General features: G+C 41.0%; 1 protein-coding gene across 3 annotated transcripts in view; it reads left to right on the forward strand.

The window, feature by feature from the left end:
• Positions 1-226: 226 nt before the first annotated feature.
• KLF3 (KLF transcription factor 3) overlaps positions 227-22,719 on the forward strand; it is a 28,872-nt gene continuing 6,379 nt past the window's right edge. Inside the window, exons 1-5 of one of the 3 annotated variants that reach the window (XM_074865978.1) lie at positions 227-465; positions 4,505-4,540; positions 11,331-11,430; positions 18,248-18,743; positions 19,205-19,355. In XM_074865978.1, coding sequence (XP_074722079.1) covers positions 11,374-11,430; positions 18,248-18,743; positions 19,205-19,355 — 704 coding nt within the window. In that variant the 5' untranslated portion in view covers positions 227-465; positions 4,505-4,540; positions 11,331-11,373. Of the gene's footprint in view, positions 466-4,504; positions 4,541-6,829; positions 6,936-11,330; positions 11,431-18,247; positions 18,744-19,204; positions 19,356-22,719 lie in introns of those variants that run through there. The other 2 variants (XM_074865977.1, XM_074865979.1) reach the window with 2 other exon arrangements.

Here is a 22,719-nt window from a genome sequence, read left to right on the forward strand (position 1 = left end):
GGCTGTCTGCCCCCGGGAGGCAGGGCGGGCGGCGCGGAGTCAGTGCGTGCCCGCCTGTTTGTGCGCGGTGACTCGCCCCGGCCCCTCGGCGGAGCCTCCACCCCGCGGGCGGGGAACCGCCCGGCCGCGCTCCCCGCCGTGACCCTCCCACCGCCACTCACCCCGCCGGCCCGGGGAGCCTGGCAGGGCGAGCGGCGCCGGCGTCATGTGACAGCGCGGCCCGGTGCCAGCAGCCCGGGGGGAAGGCGAGCGGGCGGAGGGCGGGAGGCAGGGCGGCGGGCGGGCAGCTCCTCCTCACACACGGACCCGGAGCCACCGCGGAGGCGCCTCAGCCGCGGGGACGCGGGACACGCCGGCCTCGCGCCTCGGTGCCGCCGCCGCGCGCCCAGCCCGCGCCACACAGCGCGACCCCCGGCACTGCGGGAGCCGACGGAGGCCCGGCGCCCTCCGCACCGCCCGCCGAGCGTAAGTGTGAGGGCGGGGGGGGCCGGGCCGGGCCGTGCCGGCTGCGGGATGGAGGTGCCGGAGGAGGAAAGTTTCCAGGCGCTGCGAGCGGCGCGGAGCCTCGGGCGGCAGGGGGTGGGATGCCGCCGGCCACCGGGGCAAGCGGGAGCCGCAGCCGGGCCGGGGGGCGGCGGGGCCGGGAGCCTCCTTGGCCCGCAGCTGCGGGGAGGGGGGAGCAGGACTTGTCCCGGGGGGGGAGGGGGGCGCGGGGGCTCCCCACAGGGCTCCCGCCGCGGCGCCTGTGAAACTTCCTGCGTGGCCGGTGGGGCGGCGGGGCAAGGCGGGGGGGCCGGGGGAGGGGGGGGGTTGCCGCCCTCCGTCGCGCCCGCCCGGGCGGGCAGCGCACCTGTGTGGCCGGCGGCGCCGCTCGGGGCCGGGGCCGCCCCCCCCCCCCGCCCCGCGGCGCCCTCCCCCGCTGGCTGTCCGCCCGCCTGCCCTTGGCGGGAGGGCCAGCGGCCGCCCGCCCCTCGGGGCCGCCCTCCCGCCGAGCGGAGCCGCAGCCGCCGGCCTCCCGCCGGGGTGTGACGGGCTCGTCGTCGGTTAGAGACAGCGGTGTCGTCGGATCCCGGCCGGGCTGCCGTGCCGGGCGGAACCGAGGTGAAAAGCGTAGCGGGTCCCCCGGCGCCGAGGGCGGTGGGGGACATGCCGGGGCGGGAGCTCGCCGGTTGCCGCTGTCCCAGCAGTAGCGCGGAGCTGATGGGCAGCGCCGCGTCCCCAGTTTAACTCCCGGTGAAGTCAAGGATGAGACCGGCTCTCAAAAATGTACCCCCCGTGTTGTCATCTAACCTTAGCACAGCACAGCAGTTAAGTGTGGAGTTAGAAATAACGACCGTAATTAGCTTCCCTTTTCTGGATGCCCTTTGTTGGGGTTTTTTTAAAGCCGAAATGGGAATAGGAGTTATTTGCTTTGGACCTTTGTCAGGTGAGTGCCTGGCACAGCTCGGGCAGCCCTGGAAAAGGAAGGTTCAGCAGCAGGAGCCCGTGCTGGGAGATCCCAGCACCTAACCAGCGCTTGGGAGAAAGACCTGTTTCAGCATGGCTCAAGTGGTCATTCGGGAGTTATATGAAAAAAATACATTAAAGTTGCTTTGTGTACTCCCCTGGTGATTTGGGTACTGTACCTGCACTGTCTGCTGTGTTTTATTTGCTTCCTTGCCTTTGAAGATTCAGGAGGTGTCACTGTTCGTGGAGCTGAACTCTGAAGGTTTTACTGTTGGGAAAAGCTGAGTTTGGGTGGCTGATAGGAGAGCTCTGAAGACTTGACTTAGTTTAAACTGACATCCATAAATGTTCATTACCTGTATTGAAAACAAAAGACTGTACAGCTGCTCACTGGTGACTTTTCCGTAGAACACTTTTAAGATACACTGTGCTGATAATAGCATGAGGAGCTGCTTCTTGTATGAGAGGAATTACATCTGGATTTGATAATCCTGCCTGACCCAGAAGAAATTTATTTCAAACTAACTTTCCTCTTGTATTTTTAAGAATATTTTGTCTAGTATCAAAATAAAAAAACTGACTGGAGTGCCCTTTTTTATTTTTTCCCAAGCAGGCAAATACTTTTTTTTTTTACCCCTGCACACACTGTTATAGCTATGTTGTAGACCACAGTGGGGACTGGGGGTAACAGCAGGGGAAAAAAAATTACTAAATGGTTTTTCCCTTCCCTGAGAAACTGCGCAAGACTTCCTCTAGGTAGCAGAACAGTGAGGGAGCCCTTAGGAACTCTGAGGATTTGACCTAGGCAACACCTGTTTAGCCAAAAGCAAAAGTCTTCAGATAAATGGTGATGTAAATGTGAGTGAGATTAGTCGAAGGCTATAGAGATGGGAGTTATACAACCACCAAATTACTTACATTTCCAGATACTCAGTATGAAGAAAGTAAGGAACTGATAATATCAGCATAAAACCTACACCCATGCATTGCTGCATAGATGCTGTACTAGCCGGTTGTCACCTCGTGTGCGTTGTTAAACTTCATCCATGAAACCCCACAGCAATTATTATTGTTGCTGTGGCATGTGTCCACATACTTCGCTATAACATGTTCTCACATTGGATGATATTAGATGTCCCACCCATGGTGTGTAAATAACTGATGCAAAGTATGTAAGAGAAGAGAGAGTGTTTGAAACACGGTTTTGAAGGAAAACAAACGTTGAAATTACTATATTGCATGACATCTAGACAAGATGTGCCTTTCTTCTGGCTCATGTTGTCAGCTTATTTCATTTATTCAGCTATATATTTGGGTTCTTCAAAAATAAACAGGGATGTAGAAGACTAAGCGTTTGACGGCTTAGAAAAATATTCTTGGGTGCACTGAGTGAAGTTGGTCCTCAGCTATTGAGCAGTACTGGACAAAAGAAAGACACTGTCCAGGAGCAACCCCCAGCTTCAAATCACTCCTGCAATGGTCTGATGCCCCTGGCTCTCTCTGCAAAGAAGGTGCTTACTGTCAGGCTGGGCGCTGCCTGTTTGATGTCACAGAGCTGTAGCTCTGTTTAGCTACTGGCATTCTGTAAATACAGTAATAAACCAACTGGTCCTAGGGAAGATTCCAGCTAATTGTCATGACCTGTGGTGTCTAAAAATCTCCTGCTCCCTTATGTTAAGAGAGCCTGTTTGTAAATAGGGCAGGTCCCCTGCATAAGGACAGTGTTTTTATTCACACCCAATGAACAAACACCTCCACCCACTGTTGTTGTTTTAAAAGACTCCAGCTGCTCATGAATATAGGGTCAGGGAGGGCCGCCTAAATGTTTCTCTGTGCTTTCTCCCCAGCGCAGCCAGCAGAGCTGTTTCCTGTTCTTTGTTTCAAGGCTGGGGTTTGCGTCACACATTCCAAGTGGCATATGTGGTGCTCTTTCCTGTTTCAGGCTGTTTTCTGGCAGATCGGTAGCCTTGTCCAGGCCCCTTGTCACTGCCCCTCAACTCCCAATCCCCACCCAATGAGTTATCGTGTCTCTACACACTCACGATTGCTTAAGATGACTGTGTTATGTCATAACGAGGTTTCCAAGTTAACCTTTAACGCACGCCCTCAACTCCAATATAGTTATGGGGGTGGAGAGCTGCACTCCCTTTGCTGAAAACTTTTACTCGAGTCTCCAGAAAGTTGTGAGCCAGTTTCTGCCTTCACTTGCTCATCAGCCGATCTGGAATAGATCCATTAAAGCCATGGAGTTACACTGGTGTAAAAGAGTTTTAAGTGAGAAGAGAATCCACATCTGCAGGCTCATACTTGTATGAGGGTTTTGGCTTCTGCCCCTACCCAACCTGAATGGCCCACCGTAAGCACTTTGTATTTCCAGATCTCAGAAGAGATATTTTCTCCTTATACAAACTGGAAGATGCACTGTCTTCCAGATGTAAAATAGAAAAATAGGCACTGCTGGCTAACTTTTCTTTGGAATAAATAGGTATGGCTGTCCCACATTTCATATTTTTGAAGGCGTAGAAATGAATTTTTTACTCCTCTTTCTATATTTGTCTTCTCTCCCCACCCTGTTGCAGGCAGACATAGAGAAACATAGAGAGGAAATTCAGAAAGAGAACATAAATCTTTCTGTTGCTTTGGATCTGACAGAAGAAGAGCTAAAGGACCCAAGCCAAAGCTCATTGAAATCAAGAGAAAGACTTGCATTAACTTCAATGGGCTTTGAATCAGACCCTGGATGAAAATGCAAGATGGAATGTTTATTCTTGTCAGTTACTTATGGGCTGGAATATGCATGGTTTCTGTACACACAGAAATACTTCCACCCTTTCATTTTACCCCTTTTTTTATTTCACTTGATTTTAAAGTAGTCCTTTAGTTCTTGCTGTTTCCAATGCTAAAAGTTAGCTGTTTGTGATCATTGCAGGTATCTTTTAAGAAGTGTCCAAAATACATGCTTTAAACTTCCCCTTTCTGGGCTTAATTGTATGTGAAAAAATAATCTTTACTGAATTATGTGCACATCCTTACATCAACTTGTTTTTTGTCTATTCAGAAATCCAGATAAGAAGTGTTTGGCCACACAGTTTTGGTAAGTTGTTTTTTAATTATTTTCATTTGTTACTCTCAGCTGCGTTTACTTAGTTGTTTTTCTGTTAATTTTAGAATACCACAGATGAGTTTATCCATTAGAACCCAGTTAAATAGCTTAATTCTGGTACTGTTAATTTGCACAGGATTTCAAACATATTTAATCTTTTTTTCCATGACACAGGAAAAGTGCTGCATTTAGCTGCATTTAATATTGGAAACCAGTGTATAATAAATGCAGTAAATTTTGTGGTTCACACCTTCTTGTAGCCAGAAGTTCCACAAAATCAGGGACTGAGATTAAAATTATAATAGTTTTGTAAACCAACTTTTTAATATTAATTAACACCAGTAACAGGAGGTCTTTTAGAGTTCTTTTATGCTGTCAGCATTGAAGCTTTGTGTTTTCATTCCGAGGGTAGTTGCTTCCAGTCCAGAATATGAAGTTTGGCAGAGCTGGTTTTAGGAGAGATTTAACCCTTCCCTGTTAAGCATTCACTTGATGCCGAGGCTTCCTTTGAGGGTTTTTTAGCTGTAGTTGATATCTCCCAGGGGAAGGAAGTGTAAGTGTAGATCAGCCAAATGGAAAGATAAAGCTCTAACAGGTTTTTAATAGTAAACTAAGTCAGAATGGAAAAAAAAACAAACGCGTGGTCTGCCTATCATGCAGTCAGTGTGTGTTACCAACAAACTAACTTGATCCATGAAGGCATGACAGACTTTCCACTTTTAAAGAGTCTAAGCTGCTTTGATCACTGTCTCATTTGTACCCACTATGCTATCCAGCTCTTCTCCCTGTTTTTTTTTTTCCACTTCCGTAGGTACATAGAAGTTCATCGACATTTGCCCTGTATTCAAATCCTCATTCAAATTAATCATTTAGGCTATTATTCATAAATTTACACTTCCTTTCTTTAGGATTAGATTTTTTGCCTCTTCCCCATCCTATCAAAAATGTTGAATTTCTGTTTCATATGTTTCATGAAATAGCAGAACCCTTTATGTAAGAGTATTTTCTGTCATTCTTCCCTTCTAATAAAAAGGTAGGATTTATATTTCTCCTTTTAAATTCTCTTCAAAATTACCCTCTTAAGAAAGACACAACAAAAAACCCCAAAGTTCAGTTTGGAAGGGAAAGATTATCATACCATTCCACATACTTCACTTGTTTTCAAAAGTCTGATCTTTTATCCTTACTAGACTGTTTCTCCTCCTAAGAAGTAGCTTGAGACAGGAAACCAGACAGCAGTCTGCACTGATAAGGGAGAATATTGTCTAATGGAGGTGCCACAAGAAGTTTTCTTTCTCTCTCCTTTACATTCAGTAAATGTAGAACTGAAGGGCTCCATCTTTCCTTGGTAGAGAAGACATTTTCTTAATGAGCACTGCAAGAACATTTTTGTCCCAAATTTTTACATACAAGACAGCCATTTTCAGGCATGTGGCTTCAAAGAGCCTGCAACAGTAGTATCATAAATTTAATGGAAATACTAATTAGTCTGCTACACAACTAATAAGTTACTATGTCAGAGCAGTACTGGGTCAAACAAAGTGATGTCAGCAAAGTTGCGATGCACAAGTTGTGCAAAAAAACCAGATTTTTCAGCCTGCTTGCAGTTCTGTAAGGAGGAAGGTAAAATATTTTCAAGTCAATAAAAAGCAAAAATAGTCTGAAATACTAAATAACAGAATCCTATAGAAATAGTGTTTTTCTTCGTTCTGTCAAGTATAACTTTCAGCAGAAAAGTTTTGCCCAGGTACCATTTTATTTTTACATGATACCCTAACTTTTTCAACATCCTAAGTTTTTCAACAGTTATTACCGTTTCCCGGTGGAAGTCCAGTGAACACAAGGCTGCCAATCAGGGAAATGTTTTCTTGTTGTGCTAGTTCTTCATGATTCTCCCCCTGGTCTGTTCTTCATGGGCTGGCTGCTCCAGTCTCTTCCCCCTGCACTGTGTCTGGGCCTTTGCTCCTTCTCCTGCTCTTGCTTGCTTTGACTGAGTCTGACTGCTGTGCTGAGCTGGAGAGTTTCTTTGCCTGCTGCTATTTTGGGGCCCAGTGCAGCTAAGCGCTTGCTTACTTCCCATTAAAGTTAATGGAACTTTAGAAACACTTTTTTGCTGACTCAGATCTTGATGAGCAACTGGTACAGTAAGTGCAAACACATCTTGTTACTAGCCTTGGAAAACACCTTTTGTACCTTTTCCAGGGAATCCTGCTCTCAGAAACTGGTTTTTCTCTGTTGAACTCTCTTTCAAGGTTCCACTGAAGAAGAATTCTCACCCAGGTTCAGAACACCACCCCACCCTTTGGATTTCATCAGGGGAGAGTCTTCCGATATTGTCACTTCTCCTTAGTATCAGGGGAAGTTTGACTCAAGGCTCACAGAAGAAGTAAGAGTTTTTGAGCAACAGCCTAAGTCCCAAAGGGCTTGGACTGAAGATCCTTGCCTGCGTGGCTTATGTTGGCTGCTGGGTACCAACAGTGCTGCAAGAGCTGCAGTGTCTTTGCAGAGGGCACTCATGCAGTGCTAATTTAGCAGATATCATTACATAATTCTGTAATTAGACCAACAATAACAATCATACCTTGAAGCTTCTAGACAAAGCTTCACTGTACCACAGGATAGCATTCCTTGTTTCCCCCAGGCACAAAGATTGAGAAAGCAAACCCTGTGCATGCTTTCATGCAGGGTGAAGAGACAGAATTTATGGTCACCACCCCTCTGTCTGCAACAAGAGTCAGGTCACTGACTACTCTTCCAGGTACTTAATGAGAGCAAAAGCTCTATGTTAGAGGGAGGCTCTGTACTTGCTGGATGTGCACAGTCAAAACTGGCCTTCCACCCCACCCTTTCCTTTCATAACAGGTTTGCAGAATTGGTGGACCTTGAAGATAGATGTACAGAGCTGCTGGGAGTAGCTGCAATGCGGTTGCTCTTCTCCAGCTGCTCTGCAGTGCAGATGTGTAGTCTGGGTGCATTCTTTAACCGCTTTGTTCATTGCATCCAGGGTAAATAATCTATACAAGTCCTTATTGTCAGAATACATGTTAAGTACCTTTAGGCTTTCATTTACTCTTAATTATGTTTTTGAAGCAGTAAACCATACCCGTCAGGAAGTTAATATCAAGGAGTCTTCAGTACTGACAAGGAGATGAGCTCTACCAATGATGAACTTCCCTTCTGGAAGGGGTACTTCACTGCATATTGGATCATAAGGGCGGAGAGTTTGTGTTTTTTCTGGCTTGCTGTCTTCACTGGACTTCAGATAGGAAAATACCGAAGGACTTTGCCTGGACTTTACCTTACACCTGTCCTTATTTGCATACAAAACCCAATTGCTTCATTTGTCTTTCTGAAGTACAGGGTGTGAGCAAAATCTTATCAAAAGCCATGTCCTGTTTGGACAAGTTGGACTGACTTGGCAGAGATCCACAGGGTGGAGTCAATGGGAGGAGGCAAGAAAGTAAAACTGGGTGGCTTGTTAGCAGAAAAAAAAGAGGGTGGAATGTTTGCCTACTGGATTGTAGTTAATTATTTAGTTTCAGATTACATGCATTTTAAATTCTTTTAACCCACATGAAAAACACCCTTTAATGCAAAATAGTTTATCTAATAATGTGAAAGACAAAGGCCCTTATTTTTTAATACACTTAATATAAATACATTGTTGTCGCCTCACTGTTTTTTCCAGGGTACCTCAGGAATGAGAGACGGTATTTTGATTTTCCAGAAATTAGTTGTATTTACTAAACAACTTGTGGGCTTTCAAACAAGTACATTATGAAATCAGTGTGTAAAGTAGAACCCAACTGTTTTTTCATTCCTCTGTAATAGAAACAGATAAGACTGTTTACCTTCCCTGTTGCCCCTTCTCAGATGTTTAGCAGAGAGAGATTTTGAGTCAGTAGGCATGATTTTGCAAATAGACTAGGAAAAACTGACTTCTTACTAGAAGTAACATGCTTTATTTCTGTGTGAGTGTGCATGCATGTATTTGCTTGTGAATGTGGTCCAACCAACCAATTTGGAGCATTATTTTTAAATACAAAGAGAATTGTTGTGTGAGTTTATTTGCAGCCTTAGGCAAGTGTCCTTCTGAGGTAAATTTTAAATGCCAGACCCAAAGCTGGTTTATATTGACTCTATAGCAGCTCCATCAGTTTCTACCAAATAAGAATTTGACCCTCTGATCTGGACTGACAGGACCAAACGTTACGTATTAATTTTCCTTTCTTTAAAATCGGTTTCCAGTTGCTATCAAATGGGGAAAAGAAACCTACCACTTAAAAAGTAACGTGGTAAAGAAGTGCTCAATTCCTGCACTGTGATGCAGCAATAAGGGTAACGTTTTCCTCTGGTGTTCTTAGATGACTGTACCTGAGAAAGATTGAGAATTACTTTTCACTTTTATTCAGTGCAGTACACTTTCTGTTGTGTATGTCAGTCTAATTCCTACATAGTAATTTAGAGCCCTCTCAGGAAATAACTCGAATGTGTAGCATGACATGTGAAATGTGTGTCAGGTGTCTTTCATGCACTCTCTTGGAGTAAAAGGTGAAAAGGAGTAACTCTTAAACTGAATAAAATCCAGTTTTAAAACAACAAAAATTACAAAAAGAATAGCCTGGGAGCATGACTGCTTACTTAGAACAAACTCCTCCCCGCTTTCTCTCTCTTTCTTTCATTTTCCTCCTTTTCTGTCTTTTCCTCCCTTCTTTTCCTTCTTTTCCTTTTCCTTCTTTTCCTTCTTTTCCTTCTTTTCCTTCTTTTCCTCCTTCTCCTCCTTCTCCTCCTCCTCCTTCTCCTCCTTCTCCTCCTTCTCCTCCCTCTCCTTCCTCTCCTCCTTCTCCTCCTTCTCCTCCTTCCTTCTTTCACTAAAGTACAAATTGGTGTGTCACTTTATCTATGCACATATAAACTAAAAATTGAAAGTTTCTGTAAACCTGAAAGAAAGTTCCAAATTCTTATATATGAGTTTTGAGAGGTTACATTTTATTGTGAACATTTTTTAATGTCTGTAACTTTTTTTTCTGTTTTCACAATGCATATATACGTGTGGGAACATGTGTGAGTGATGCATAGATACACATATATATTTAAAGCATAGATATATGGATGTATTTCTGAGAAGACAGTCTTCTGAAACATTAATCCTAGCTATGTGAAATGTTAAAAACCTGAAAAAGATAACCATTCAAAGAAAAATTGTATAATTAATAACCTTCTCACAAGCTACTTAAAGTATTTACAAAACTATCACAACTTTTAGCAAATAGTGCCTTCTTACACAACTGCTTCTAAAATAAAACATGTTAAGTTTAAACTGGAAATTAGATTGAGCTGCTCTATTTGTTTCACTTTGTTTTGCAATTTGGTTTTGTCAGGACTTTGACTTTTGTAAGAAGAATTGTGGAGAATTTATTTCCATAAGTCTTTAAAACGTTATTCATATACCTGAGTAATTAATGATAGACTTGTAACAACTCATGACATCTTTGGAAGCTCTTAACAAATTTTTATCTATAAACACAAGTGATAATAAATTGCAAGATTGTTCATTAGTTTGGGCTTATTAGAATTGTTTTAATTTGAGCAGGTACATCTTAAGATTTTCATTTAAATTGCTGGGAGAATTTCCCGGCCACAACTACAGATCTGTTGTTGAGCTTTTAGCCTACTTTTCAGGGTAAAATTATCTGGATGATATAGTCTGGCTGCATTTATTTCTTTCCAGTGCCATCTACTGGTCAAAATTGAATTTGTGTAAATGTTTTTTGTCCTCATATGTTAATAGAGGTCGTACCACTTCCAGGCAGAGTTGTGAACTGTACAGCATATGGTCAGAACTTGTTCCTTCAACATAAGTCATATAATGTATAACCTCAAGTGATATATAAAAAGCTTGCCAACAGCTAAATGTGATTGAGAACAACTTTCCTTTGCTTCTCTTCATTTTTGCTCTGTACCCTTATGGCTTTGCCCAGAAGAGGTGTCTTCTCCTTTCCTTCACAGCACCTTTCCAAGTTGACCATGGCACATGCGTAGTATGATAGTTAAGTTATGACATGCTTTATGCTAAATACTTTTATTTCAGGCAGTTTGAGATAAGCTAGAATTGGACAAGTGAGGTTAAACACTCTGGAAAAAACAACTGAAGCTGCAGGGAATACAACCAGATTTTTGGAAGTGCTTTTGTTTTGCACCGTTAACACAAATTGTTATTGAATTGTCGGTAAATCTATTATCTCAGGGAAATAACTGATTTTTTTTTAATGTTAAGTTATTGCAGCATATTGAATGTACCTCTCCACATTAGTCCTGGATTTTCATCTTGTGTTGATTTCAATGTCACTGTATGCAAAAATTTCCACTTCTCTATCAGGACTCTTAGAAAAGAGATATCCTTTATAGAATCACTTCACTTGTATAAACAAGATTATTCTGAAGTTGTAATGCTGATGAGAAATGCTTAGTCTAAACTGTGATGTGTTTATACACTCACAGCTAATAAAAGTGACAATTCTGTGATCTCAGTAGTGCTCAGATGCACAATAAAAATTCAAATTAGCTTTCATTAAAATGAGCAGATGCCCTTTGTTTCAGTAGCAATTGGGAAAGAATAAACTTAAGTGAAATATTTAAATGAAGCATAGTCAAATATTTAAGAAGTTATGTTGGAGATGAAGAACTATTCACATTAATCTGACAAAACAGTAAGTTCTCTATGGTTCAGAAAGTTGATTAGGGGATTTCTTGCTGCTTTCTAACACTTGTCTTTCCACAGCAGGCCAGGACATCAGAGTCATCAGAACAGGTGAATAAAAAAGATGCTAATGTTTGACCCAGTCCCTATCAAGCAAGAAGCCATGGAGCCTGTTTCAGTGGTAAGACTTATAAAATATATTAGCCTTTGTGATGACTCCGTAGTTTTTCCACCTTTAAATTCATACCAAGATTTCTCTAAGCTTTGGACTAGCTTAGGAAAGGCTGTGAAGCTATGTTTTGCTCTTAGGGCAATCAAATCCACATTCTAGGAAAACTTTTTCTGTAGTTTATGAATTTATTGCCCTTAAATTACCTGCCCCATTACCCCTGCTGGTGATCCCATCCCCAGAGCAGAGGAGAGAACTTCCAAGTACTCCTCAGCCACAGCAGTGCAAATATGATCTCTGTAGCTCATGCTGCTCATGGAGGTGGGTTGAAATTAAGTTGCCAGACTTCACAGTGAAGTGGCAAGAGCCTGTGGTTTCTGTGTTACACCTTTGAACCAAAAGGACAGCTTCTCACTGTCCCTTTTTTTGTGTCTCTCTTGGTCTTGACAACATGTGCCTGGGGCTAACTGCGCTCTAAACAGCAGAAAATTAATCCTGACCAAAAAAGCAATGGCTTTTTGCTGGATAAGCCAGGTGTATTACCTTACCATGTGAACAGATGAGAACCAGGACACCGTAGGAGAGATGGGGGAAAAAAGGCGAAGGGGAGACTTTTCCATTGGGTTAATTTTCTGTCAGCTTGGTGTGTAGGGTCATCTCAGAGAAGAGTCTGATAAGCAATAACAACAGGAACATGTAGCTGGGAGGGGCACAATGGGAATTGTGACGATTTAGGCTGCCAGGGAAATATGGCCTCAGGAAGCAGTTTCATGCATACTTCACCTATCCAGCTGCAGGTTGCTGCTGAAAGGGAAGGTTCAGGCTTTCCTCCTTCCTTTCCAGCTTTGTGTCTCCTTTGTATGACATGAAGCAACTGTGTGGCCACAGAGTGATTTGGATCCTTTGGATCAGCTCACTGAATGGTCAGAATTGCTAACCCACCAAAAATACCCTTATTTTTGTGTCGGATCAGGAAGCTGATCTGACTCATTCTGTGCAGCTACTCAATGCTAGAGCAAGGGGAGAGGGGAGGATGAGGGAACAGGACCTCCCCTTTCAGCAGTAGCCTGCAGTAAGATCAGATTAAGTGTAACATGAAACCACACCCCTAGAAAGGCTGATAATTTAAAAGGGTGAGGTCAGTGTGCATAAATTAGAGTGCATTAAACTCATGCTCCAAATGGCATCTTTCAATGAAAAGTTTGCTTCCTGTTCTATTTAAAATGTAGAGTAATTGTCATCAATTTAAATGCATCTGTAAGCAGTCTGATTTCTTCAGTGCTATTAATAACACTTCTTGAGAGTTAAGTTCATATGCATTTTAAAATTACAGTTTGACTTTTATGGCATTTATTTACTTGAGAGCAGTGATAGAAAAATAACTGATCTATCACTGAGAGTGTAAGTATGACAAATTCCAATATTTGTGTCAAGAAAGAACCTTACTATTGGCCAGTCTGTCTGACACTTCAATCACAATTATTGCATAACCTTATTAAGATTAGTGGTGATTATCTACGATTATCTAAGGATAGCTAATGGTGTCCATCAAAGGCAGAAAATGGGCCACTTTTACAATAAAAGTGTCATTACATGAATAACAGAAAATTGCTATAGAGACACTGTAGGCTGTCTTTTGTACACATCTACCTTCATCTCCCAAAGAAGGTTCTGCAGTGGCTTGGGATGATGCACCCAAGAGATACAGTATGCTGCCTCAGACAGCCTGTGTGCTTCTGCAAGATGGACAGGGTCGGTTGCTCAACAGACTGACCAGGACAGGAGGGACCCGTCTTACCCAGACCAGCAGATGAAGGAAAAACTGCAGTGGGAAGAACAAGGGAGCATTTCTAAGCCAAGTGTATTTCAAGACTGTAGTTCCAAATGTTGCTTATTCTATACCACATGCTTCTTGCAGAGATGTGGTACCCTCCATGCTGGAGTCATCTTAGATGTTCTTATAACTCGGTGTCATCACTCTGACCAGCCATTAGAGAGTATTCAGAGCATTTTACCAAATCTGTATGCTTTCCTTTTTGTTACTGCATAACGAAAAAAAAAAAAAAAGCCGGAAAGGAAAAGCAGGAAGTCCAGAGAAAAGGACATTTTTTGAGTGAGGTTCCTCTCATAGAGAGTACTATGCCATAGAGGCTGAGGAGTGTCTGTGTTGCAGCTTCTGTACACACACAGGCTGTTTCGCCCCAAGCCCTCGAGGTCCTGGCTTCCCCAGCGCTGCTTGGTCTTGTGGCTTCCTTGGAGCCCTGCTGCCATGGCTCCCCAGCAGAAACTGCTCTGGAGACACCTCTAAAGGGAGGAATCATGGTATGGAGAGAACATAGGAAAGGATAGCAGTCACTGAGTGTGTTCGTTTTCTTGACCTTCTTTTGATGAGATAGAAGGAAAGAGAAACTCTTAGTGTGATGTTTTGGAAGTGCTGAGCATAGCATTCAGTTCACTGCAGGCTGACATAACTCAGAAATCTAAAATCAGGATTTTTTTTTTATTGTATGTTTCATTCCAATAGTATCATTAGAGGCCAAACTATATGAAGCCCCTTAGGAATTATTTGTTGTTTTACCTGAACGTACACTGTAGGTACAAAGTCTGTCTTTAAAAAATCCCATTAGTTGGGGTGGGAGAAGGAAATAAATTACAGTTCTGACACCACTGTATTTCAGGGTGTGTGGCTGAAAGGATTAACTATACTTCTGAGATGACTGAAGCTCACACCCACAGTATTTCATCACTCTAAATAGCTCATGCTATTTATTGAATTGAATTGAATTATCAAACACATTTTGTGATAGTTCTTAATGAACTAGTGACACAGTCATCTGAGTCCTACCTGAATATTTGCTGCAAGGACTTTTTAAATATTCAGACAAGTACCAGTTACCATTCAGTGGAAGAAGTTGCTTTTTTATGTGTTACTGTATTTCTTCGAATTCAAATAAACAGTTTTTCTCTGCCCTTCCATCAGTCCCAAAACTACTTGTTTCACCCGTTCTTAAAGATAGCTATGTGCTACATAAGGGGTTGAGGTCTTAAGTAATGTACTGGAATACAAATTCCATGTGGTTAGAATGCTTTTTCGTGTATTAGCTACTATTTGGATTAAATCCTATTCATCCTCTTACATGATACTGATTTGACAAATAGTGTAAGTAGATAAGCAGATTCTTCACCTGTTTCAGTTTTTCCAAGAGGCTGGATGAATTTTAAAATTAAATTCGTAGGGTTATGTAGTCTATAAAAGACTTTGTGAATTGCTTCAAAATCTGTTCACCTGTACAACAAAGATGATGTTTCATTGTGGCAGTATAACAGAATTTAGTGAATTATATCAGATCAGTGCTTGATGATGTCATCTTGTGGAAGCATCAGCCTTCTGGGTGGTGATAGGTGTGCTTGTAATGTCTTTGGTCAGTCTTTATTCTTGATTTAATTGTATGAGCCACATGGATATGACTCAAAAATATTAGAAGTTCCTTTGAATTATTTTCCATTTTCTTTGTGGCTTTAGTGCTCTGGGTTTTGTTATGAACAAACAGCAAGGAAAGATAAATGAATTGTTTTGTAAGGCCCAAAGAGGGAAAGTGATGATATCAAACGTAAAAAAGAGCTAGTGGAGACTGTAAAGGAGTATGTGTTAAAATACAATCCTGCATCTTTGCAGTGATCTGCTCTAGTGACATACCATTCTGCACAGGGATATTTAGGAAAGCAGAATTTACAGGAAAGTGGAAATTTGTTGGGTTTTTTTCAGTCCACATCAGACCAAATCCTGCATATACTATTACTTCCCACAGTAGAAATCCAAAGAAAATCTTATCATCTTAAATACTTCAGGGAAACAGAACAATGATACCTAATTTTCCGTTGTTCCACTGCAATACTTTGCATAAATTCTGACAGGTGAGAAAAGACGGCTCTTGCAGGCTATGAAGTACACTCCTGCTTCCTGCAGTTGGAGGCATTTAGAAAACCAGAGGTAGTTGGACTGGTTTTTTGTTTGCTGTTGTTAATGCTCCCTATTTACAGAGTCTTCCTTACTCTCCATCCCATATCCCCCAAGGGGTACTGTTAGTTCCTTGGCAAAGAAAGGGAAAGTGACTTAACAAATCTGAAACCGGTGGTTCATCTCAACCTAATGGCAATTGCTGTCTGTATCCCAGGGAGCTAGAAACTAAAACTTTGCAATGCTGAAAGATACAGGAAGCTTAACTTCAGAACCAGGAGATAGATCTGAGTGTGACTTACTCCAAACGAACGGGGTTTCAACCACACTATTGATAGCGAAGCAAAACTTTTCCACCAGTGTCTGATATTCTCCTTTTTGTTGTTCTATCATCCTTCTCAGCTTTGTCACCCTATTTCTTCCCAACACAGATAATTCGTTGCACCACATTTTTCTATCACTTTATCTGCAGTTCAGCTAGAAACATAGTAATTAAAATTGCAGAAGGAAGAAAAGTTTAGGAAAATTATTCAACTTCCCCAAACTGCCAAAAAAAAAAAGCTTATGTTAAATCTGTGCCAGATTAATTACAGCAATGCACATCTTCTATGCAAAATAATGGAAGGCACGTGGGGTAAAATACAAAGTCCCTAGAATAATCACTTCTTAAAAAAATCATTATTTTCTTCCTAATTCTTAGAAAGTATTTATTGCTTGTCTAAATAGCTATTACTTAACTTTTCTAGCTTACAGTTCTCTGCACAACATTTTAATAGTTTGGTATTTTTTCAACACACACTTGGTGTTACTTGAAGGGCTAAAAGAGAATAACTGTTTATATAGAAAGGTTACAGCTTGGACGTGCTGCTTCGTTCTTTAATAGACCTGTTGATGGAAAATATTCCCCAAGATTTAAATTGCATAGTCTTTTTCCTTTCTAGTGTGCTTTCAGTGAAAAAAGATGTTCTTAGGTAGTGATCATCCCTGACAAAGCTGCAGCACTGTAAATGTACTGGTGCTTGGTGGTGGAACATTCACAGTTTGTTGAAGCTGATTAGTCTTTGGACCATAAACCAGTAACAGCAATTTTAACAGAAGTACTTAATATCTCTTATGTGTTTAAATTTTGAATTTAATAGTAGATATTAAATACTGTTAAATATTAAACTCTAGCAATATTAAGTGGCCTTCATCACTTAGAATGCTAATAATTTCATTGCTTAGCTCAGCCCTGGTGGCAAGTCTATAGAACTTGTTTTAGCCAGCACTGCTAGCAATAGTGGCATTTTAATAGAATTCTGAGGAACTAATTACCATCAAAGATGAATGTTTTTATAGATTGAATTTATAAGAATAGTCATATGTGGAATCAATAAAGTTTCAGAGGTTTTAATGTAGTATTTACTGTTTGAAGATTAATCATCACTGTGTACGCTGCTTTATTTGAGTATTCTATGGAATAGGTGACTCACATTTGTTGTTTTATCACAGTGCTATGGACGCAGCAGGAAAATTTAGTATTTTCTAAACTCACTGTTTCAAACAGTAACTGAAAAGAAGAAAAATACATTTGTGTCATTTTGCAAAATTACTTTTAGTTAACATTGACATTTAAAATCAACTAAGTGTCCCTCACAGGGAAGACAGATAAGAAACCGGTTTCCACCTTGGGAAGAAAAAATTGAAATGTCATGGAAATAATTGTATAAAAATACAATAGTTCTATACTTTTAATCTGTTTCACTTTCTACCATTTTGAACATCTTTTTAATCCCACTCATCAAAGTCTTTTTGGTGCCAAAGAATTCAGCAGTTTTTTAATATTAGTGTGAAACTACTTAGCCTTAATGTGAAGCTTTACTTACCTAGAATACAAGGATAGCATTTTTTAAAAAAAATTACATCATCTAAGGGCTAAAAAACTGTGGATTGCATTTTCTATATCTATGTGCTATGTTAGAACATCACATTGGTTTCCACTGTAAGTTATCTGTTAGTAAACAACCTCAGTTTTCAACACTTTTTAAATGCCAAATTGATCTGGATAGTTGTTTAATAATACTGTACTCTGAAATTAATGTTAATACTTCTTGGTTTACAAATATTATTTCCACTAAAATGTGGAGATCGTCACGTAGGTCAAGATTAGCTTTGGGGTTTATATGATCTTGTGATGAGAGCTGCTCACAACCACTATAACAGGAATATTCTTCCAACACGCCAAATGTTTATCCTTGTACTAGTTTTCCAAGATCAGACTAACTAGTTCGCTACTTTTTTTCTTAAAAAGGAAAAAAAAAGGTTTAGAATTTACCTTTTGCACTCTTGAGTTTGTCACCTATTGCTTATATAGTTCAGCTGTGGGTTTTTTATTGCTTGTAGGGTTCAGATACATAATTTCTTGCCTTAGTGATGGTTGTTTCCCAGTTACTTAAGCAGCTGATTGGGAGCCATTACTTGCAATTCTAAGACAAATTTAACTGCTCTCTTGCTTGACTTCATGATCCTCAGTATATAGTTATATGCTGGACATAGCACCATGTATCTCCCAGGTCAGTTGAGTAATGTGCAGCTTAGTGTATGAAAAGGAGTTTATAAGGGAGAAAAAGAGTTGAATAAGCCTTGAGAATTTGTTTTCATCATCTGTTTTATATTGCTTCTGAAACAGTGAATCAGTATTCAGATAACTTCCTGTGTGTGAAATCTTAGGCTTTATTTAATTCATTTTTATTTAGGAAGTACCTTAAAGTGTTTTCTTGAAACTTTTAATTTTGCCTCAGTTTTATTAGCCACTTTTCTTTTTCAGCAGTAATTGTGTGTGTTGACTTACTATTTGATTTTCTTTTATTTTTTTTCCACTCCTTCTGACAGTCATACCCGTCCAGTTATATGGACCAAATGAAGCCAAACAAATACAGCGTCATTTATTCAACACCAAGTATGTTGCACAATAAATTCTACTCAAACCCCGAAGGACTATCAAATGGAATCCAGATGGAGCCAGTAGACCTTACGGTGAACAAACGGAGCTCACCACCTTCAACTGGAAGTTCTCCTTCCCCCCTAAAATTTCAGACTGTGCATAGGAGAACTTCACCTGGATTGACTCTGTCCTCACCCAGCTCACCTCTCAGTAAATTCACACCATCACCCCCAGGAGTACAGCCTATTTCCATGCCAATAACAATCCCACCTGTAATGGCCGCTGCTCTTTCACGCCATGGACTGCGAAGCCCTGGAATACTCCCGGTTATACAGCCTGTTGTGGTCCAGCCGGTTCCTTTTATGTATGCTCCCCATCTTCAGCAGCCCATCATGGTGTCCACAGTTCTTGCAGATGAGATGGAAACTCCAAGTAGCATGCAAGGTTGGTGTCATCAGAGGGGTTTTTTTATGCTGTCTCATCCTGGGAAAATAACCATATAGCCAAGCACTTTCTTGTGTGTTTTTCTCATTTTAGGAAATGGAACATAATTCCTGTCTTCTAAAATACGCAGGCATAGAATTTACTCTGTAAATATTTTACCAAACTTACCAAGGTCATATTCTGTTGTGATTTGTACCTGCATACAGCTGTTTATCTACTGAGATTTGGACTGTTAAAAATGTTGGACTGATGAAAATTAATAGAATTGTTTTGAATCATAGTTCATCAGGAGATAGACTAAAACTGGAAGATTTTGTATTTTAGCATAAATTGTTGCACTAAATATGGAACTGGGGGATTTCTTCTGTTTTAACTGTAGATTTTTACATATATTTTTTATTTCCATAAATCTTTGTATTTTTGATGTGTTGCTTTCCCTCTCCCACCCTCCCTTGATACAGTGCCTGTCATTGAGTCTTATGAGAAGCCTACACTGAAGAAAACAATCAAAGTAGAGCCAGGAAGTGAACCATCAAAGACTGACTTCTATCCTGAACAAATATCACCTCCAATGATGACCTCATTGTCTCCTCAGCAAGTAATGTTGCAAGAGTAAGTAGCAAACGGTAGTCCCAAAATCAGCAGAAGAATGAAGAAGAAGAATTGCAGCAGTTACCAGTTTTGAGGAGTGGGAAGGAGTGTTGCTGTGTTTTAGAACATGTGATAAAATACAGAAAAACATCCTTCTCCCTCACTACCACTGTGAAATGTGATTTCAACTTTTTTTTTTCCTCTTTAGCAGTACAGGAGTTGATACGTATTTATACATCACAACCACATAGACCTGCCATTATATAATGCATTTCTAAAGCAATTCTGGTCCCCATCCAACAATTTACTGAAAGTATGACTCCCAATAAGGCAGTGATACCTGTTCAAGTAAAACCAGCAGGAAAGATACTGTAAAGACATTTCATACTGATCTCTGTATTTACATTACCTAAAATACCTTTCTTTAAAAAGAGTCTTGTGACTTTCTTTTCTTGGAGGACCTCTTTGTCTTTTAAAAAATTTTGGCTACTTAGTGGAAAGAACCCCCTCAGGCCTACAAGTTCCGTATATATCCAGTGAAATTCCATGTTTACCTGAAGCCATTGTTCCGTGGGTGGTTTTTTTGGCAGCTCAAGTAGTTCCTGAAGCTCGCTCTCCTCCCAGACGCTTGTTTCCACTCCAGTACCAACTCATTGTGCTGGTACAACTGTTACTGGGGGCAGTGCATGAACTGGATCAGAGATCTAATTCGGTTTAAAACAGTCCTGTTTGCAGAAGGCAGAGCAAGAGCTAGAATGAAGTGAGGTCTGGGATGGAAACTTTTTAATTGGAAATATTAAAAATTTCTCAGGAAGTACCTGAGGAGCCATAGGCACCCTTCTGTTTCCCATTTTTCTATGGAAAATTCTGTCAACTTAACTAAAACCGCGGAACGGCTGAGAGCCTGGCTCATCCTTCAGCAGGCAGTGTTCTGGGCAGGCATGCAGTCTGCTGGCATGGCTGTGGCAGGAGCTGAAATTGGGAATTGAGCTGGGCTCATAGTACGTGACCTCAGAATCCATTTCTGCCCTTTCTTCCTGCTCACCGTTGCCCTCGGAGCAGTTGTATGAGACCTCACCTCGTAGAGTGGGGAAAAAGGGCTCCAAGCCAGACTCCCAAAATCAGTGTTTGACTCTGGGGTGATTCAGAAAGAGAGAGGAAGCATGAGATGGGCGGTCTTCTGCATTTCCTTCAGAAGGCAGCCTCTTCCTCCTGCTCCTGACCGTTTGCAGGTTAGAAGGTACACCGTGGCTCCAGGGCTAACTACATTCTGCACAGCCGCCTTGTGGGCACCCCTCCTCATTTTCAAGTCTCTAAGCAGCTTCAATGCAGCTTGTAGATTGCAGGCTCTTTGCAATTAACTAGTTGCCAGCTAGCTTTTATAAACTATATGCTGTTTATTTAAAAATAACCTTATATGTTTTATTATAATAAATATAAAATAGTAAACATCTATGTTTACGAGGTAGTTACTTATCTTCCATAATGGACCCTGCTGCACAAGGGAGCCAGGTCTGCATGTACTTGGAACTAACTTCTGCTAGGTCAGGACTATTAAATGTTTCAGTTTACTTCTGTTCATTGTTAGGCCTCTTTAACAAGAGCAAATCAGTAAGTGCTGGTCCTCTCCTACCACACCCTTCCTCCAAGGCTGAGCCTTGTCACCTGCATTAGTGATTTGCATTAATTATTTCCCAATGACTCCAGTTTCCACAGGAAACCCATCCGCTGACCAAAGAATATAAAATTTGGTATAATGTGTAGGTAGCGTTGTTACAAAAAACACTTGAATAGTCCATGTTTCTGAAGCATCTTCTCTGCTTGCCCATGCAGAGCATTATGTTTACGGAGAGCCTGTCCTCACATTGTAATGGCTTAAATTGCTTCCTAGCTGTCCTGTAGAGCTGCAGTTCTTGCTCGTTCCTAAAGCCAGCCCTTTCAAGTTCACCTCCGCTGTATCTGCAATAAGAAATTCATAAATGGTAGTTTCTATCTTTTTATCATTAAAAAAATAGACAAATCACACAAGTTACAAGATGAGAGACCTAGACCGTTATAAAAAATTTCCTGTTTTCTCACAGCTTCATCAGCCCCTCTCTCTGCATTATGAGCTATAGTTAGGCAATGATTTTTTATCATTTTTCATAGGTTCCAACTGCCCAACATGCACTATTCAGACACATAAGCTGCATTAAAGGTGCACAGGAAAGCTTCAGTCTCATTTTTAAGTGACTGATTTTGCTTTAGTGTTAGTTTTTGGCATCATGTTATATATATATAATGTTGCTGGCATTTCTGTAGGGATTGCTGGACTTTCTAGTATGTCTGATAATTGACATAACTATGCAGTTATTAGTAAAATCAAATTCAAGGTAATAATCTCTGGCCAAATATAAGAAGCCTCATTAACGTTGCATTTTCTTGCAAGTGTCAAAGTCTAACTCATGCTGTTAACACAGTCTGGTCTGTTGGTAAAGAAGGAGAAAAAAAGCTGTTGAAATTGTAACATGATATTTGGAAGATACTCTTTATCTGTTAGTGATGCTTAAATGGTTAGACTTACATGAATTTGTATCTGGTTGTGTAAGAGGGAATGAAAGAATTAGGGCTGTGCTTTTATTATTGGCACTTACTTAGTATTTACCTCTGATTTTTGACACCGCCTTAACCATTTTTTAAAACTGCCACACCCTATCAGATTATTGATAACATTCTGTAGGCTTGCCAGCCTCCTTTCCTCTAAAGGGAAAATGAGACAAATTCTCAGCGCTTTTGTTACATGCTCTTAGATTGAAAACCAGCACAAATGGTATACAGCCAATATCCTTTTTCTTCCTTTTTCCAGATGTTACCAGGACTAGCCTCCACACATAGCGATTCAAACCAAGTTTGCTTGCTGTCCTAAGCCAGAGCTTCTCCAAGAAGACTAGTATGCAACAGAATTAAAACTGAGCATTGCTTTAGAGAAGCCTTTCTTTGGAAGCTCCAAAACCTGCCTTTCTTACTTAAGCATATGTACATCTGTGTCTAGTATCACCATCTGGGGTTTCCCACCATTACAGTATATTTAGCTAGATTTAATGTGTGATGGACGAGTACATCACTCAACAGTCACAGAAACACCCAAGAAAGAGATTTTGGCTCCCAAGTTCAAGCTTATAACTCTAATAAAAGAACTAATAACAGAATTAAACTTTTCCCACGTCGGTAATTCCCACACAAGATTTTCTATGTTTAACACATGCGCTTTACTTTGTTGAGAGAAGTAGGTATTCAGTGTTTATGAAAATTAGGCCCTAAAGAAACCTGGTTTAAGTAACTCATGTAACCTAGTGTTAGAAAGCGTAATTCGATCAGTAAAGAAATGTGAAATACAGTAACTGAG

This window comes from Strix uralensis, chromosome 4 (genome assembly GCF_047716275.1).
Source record: "Strix uralensis isolate ZFMK-TIS-50842 chromosome 4, bStrUra1, whole genome shotgun sequence".
NCBI classification, from domain to species: domain Eukaryota; kingdom Metazoa; phylum Chordata; class Aves; order Strigiformes; family Strigidae; genus Strix; species Strix uralensis.